Source organism: Triticum dicoccoides, chromosome 2A (genome assembly GCF_002162155.2).
Source record: "Triticum dicoccoides isolate Atlit2015 ecotype Zavitan chromosome 2A, WEW_v2.0, whole genome shotgun sequence".
Taxonomy (NCBI): domain Eukaryota; kingdom Viridiplantae; phylum Streptophyta; class Magnoliopsida; order Poales; family Poaceae; genus Triticum; species Triticum dicoccoides.
In genome coordinates this window covers 97,650,788-97,654,006 of record NC_041382.1, presented here as the reverse complement: position 1 = coordinate 97,654,006, position 3,219 = coordinate 97,650,788, and the positions used below count along the sequence as shown (strand labels likewise).

The following is a 3,219-nucleotide window of genomic DNA, read 5'->3' as shown; positions in this document are numbered from 1 at the left end:
AGGAGTAATGTAACCAAACTCTCCCTCTTTACAATGCAATGAAACGCACGCTCTCATGCGTTTTCTCCGGAAAAAAAAGATTGTCGGCTGAATTGCAACATTACAATAGCTTAATAGTATAAGCTACCTACACTCATATTTTAGTCTTATCATTTTAAAGGTTTATGTACGCTGACCTTTACCACTACTACACAGGGTCATTTGGGAATTCCGACAAATCACATGTATACCTATTCAGAACAATGCAACTCACCTCCAGATGCCTTACTATTGCCATCTGCTCGTACGATGAGGGGACACCCAGCTCCGAATGCCTCAGTGCAGCCATCCATTGGCACGATGATAGGACACCCAGCCTCAATGCAGTCATCCGTTGGTATGATGACTGGACACCCAGCCCCCAATGTCTTAGTACAACCACCCATTGGCACGATGACAGGACACCCAACCTCAAATGCCTCACTGCAATCACCCATTGGTATGATGATAGGGCGCCCAGCCTCAAATGCATCACTGCAGCCATCCGTTGGCACACTGACAGGCCAAAATCAAGTCTTCTTCCAACAACAGAAGCCAACTTAATCTGCCGTCGTTGTTAGAGATGCTCATGTTTTCCTTTTTTTGCTACTTTACTAAAAACTTGTAGTCTGTGCATATCGATCGAATGCACAACTTAATTAAGTGAGAGCGATGCATTTGCTTTTAAAAAAAGCATAGATTTGAGAATTTTGCTATGTCAGCAATCTCATAGTTGCCATTGGTGATATGAGACCCAATTGATAATTAAGTCAGGATTTTGTACCATTAGCAGGGTAACGGCGTCTCCTAGTTTAATCACATACTTGTGAGTTTATAAGATCGTGTAAGTATATTAGTTGATTGACGGGAAGCTCAAATGCACAATTTAAACAAGTCAGACCAAAAGCACGGTTCTTATCCAAAAACATAGATACTTGCATCTCATTCTCACCTACCTCACACGGACAGAAGTAGCATTTGGTTGAGAAATTAGAAGAACAGCAGCCATCTACTCGGGTAATTGGATGACGTACCTTGTACCACAGCAAGCCTTGCCAGCCGTGCTATTGTACGTGTGGGACGAAGCTCAGGGAGGCGACGAACGCGGCAAACATGGCCACGAAGGTGACCGCCGAGGAGGGAGGGCCCGCAGCTCGCCCACGAGCGCCTCGCCGGGCGACGAAAGCTGCGGCCTTAGGGACGGCGCGCAGCTGGCCTACGAGCGCCGCGCTGGGCGAGGGACGCCATGGCCGCAGGGATGGTGAGCAGTTTGCTGACGAGCGCCGCGCGCGGAGGACCACGGAGATGACGCGCTCGCCGAGGAAGACAACCAGCCGGATGAGCCAGCTTGCGGGGATGTCCAGGACCCTCCTGCGCGGACATGGTAGCAAATCGAGGTCGCGGCGTTCGCCGTCGAGATGTCTCCCGGCCGTGGAGAAGCTACTGATTTGGCTGTGGGGAAAGTGAGAGGATAAGAGAGGATACGAAATGAGCGGTTGGTCTTTTCCTGCGTTTGGTTAAGAGACAGGGCGGCCGGTTTTGTTTAATTGCTGGATATTTTAGGGAAAAGGAGGGCAGAAGCAGGGGGCCGTTGGATGAGGGCGGATCACGGATGAGAGTATTCTGTGGGAGCAGGCAAGCCCCGGCTTTTAGACGATCACCGTATATTAACAGATTAGATTTATTTTTTTGCGAGAATATAAACAGATGAGCTAAACAGAAGGCAGAACAAACCAACTCTATAGATCAGTTGGACGAGAGAGAGAGAAAAGAAATTACTACTGGCGATCATCCGTTAGTCACCGCATTCGCCAGGGAAGAAGCTTTTTGCCATGCCAATGCCATCGCCGAGATGGGCATCTGTGCCCAGCGGGTTCCACCTGTTAGAGATCGTCGGCTACTCCCGCGCCAAAGACATGCCCACTAGCGCGGCCCTGGAGTCTGGACCGTTCATGGTTGGAGGCTATCGATGGTGTATCCAGGTCTACCCGAACGATAGATTGCCGGAGGATGCCGATTGCATAGCTGTTTCTTTCGCTCTCATCCAGGATGTTGAGCGCCCTGTGAAAGTGCACGCTGCGTTCAGTTTCATCGACGAGGTTGAAAAGCAAGATCCTAGGCATGTTCGTACAATTCAGATAACTCATGTGCCTGGCAATTGCTGCATGGGTTTCCCCAGATACATCACAAGGGAAGCCTTCGAAAAGTCCGAGCATCTCAAGAACGACTGTTTCACCATCCGGTGTGATCTCATCATCGTTCAGGAAGGGCTACAGGGCGTCAACGCTAGAGCAAACGCCGACTGATATTATCGGCAGACTGCGCAAAATGTAACCGATCATCCATGCCGGAGTTGATGTCAGTGTTGAGGTATAATAGTGGATTATGTCCATCATGGTTACACTATTTGTGGAATTCATGCCGGAATAGTATTGTTGACTAACCACTGTATTTCTTGTCTCTGCTCTAACTCAGCGAATTGCTTGCTGTTTTTCTTTTCTTTTCAACAAGAGCATAGAATCCTAAAACGCACTTTCAGTGCATGGCGGCAGTGGTGCACTTTGTCGTAGCCGTTGTCATTTGCATGAAGATGGCAACTACATGTACCAGGCTGTTACGTGCTATATTTTACAACGCTTAGAGCATCTTCAGCAGGCACGCGGCGCACTAAAAAAGCGTTTACGGCGCCTCCGTAGCCAGTTTTTGCGCGTCGTGAAGCGCTGGCTCCAGCGGCCGCAGCAACAAAAAGCGTGCATGCACCTCCAACATACGTGCTATATTTGTTTCCGACTCGATACACATTCAGCTCGGCATAGATAGATAAACGATAGATAGATAGTACATAGATAGATAAGACCGATACATAGATAGTTCATAGCTTCCTTCTACGATAGATAATAAAAAACTACTCCTCCTCGTCCTCCGACTCCGCCCCCAACTCCGACTCCAACTTCTCGGTAATGTCCTCCTCCGACGTAATGAAGGAGTTAAGGTACCGATTGTCGTTGGAGTCCCGGGACGATGTTGCTCCTAGGTCGATGTTGAATTGAGCGGCCGCCTTCCGCGTATGCCTGTCATTGCGAAGGGAAGCTCGCTCCGCCCTCCTCTCCTTCCTCTCTGCCCTCCTTTGCTCGAAGAACTGGCGCTCGTTGATGACGTCCTGCAAGAAACATTGGCGCCACTGCTCCATAGCTTCCTCCT

The 3,219-nt window shown here is 49.3% G+C and overlaps 1 protein-coding gene across 2 annotated transcripts in view; it reads right to left on the bottom strand.

Moving 5' to 3' along the window:
* LOC119353591 overlaps positions 1-1,532 on the bottom strand; it is an 11,870-nt gene extending 10,338 nt beyond the window's left edge. Inside the window, exon 1 of one of the 2 annotated variants that reach the window (XR_005170471.1) lies at positions 1,053-1,529. Coding sequence is in view for 1 of the 2 variants with exons in the window: in XM_037620211.1 (XP_037476108.1) it covers positions 254-523 (270 nt within the window). In the remaining variant the exon portion in view is untranslated. Of the gene's footprint in view, positions 1-253 lie in introns of both variants that reach the window. The other variant, XM_037620211.1, reaches the window with a different exon arrangement.
* Between the last annotated feature and the right edge of the window lie 1,687 nt (positions 1,533-3,219).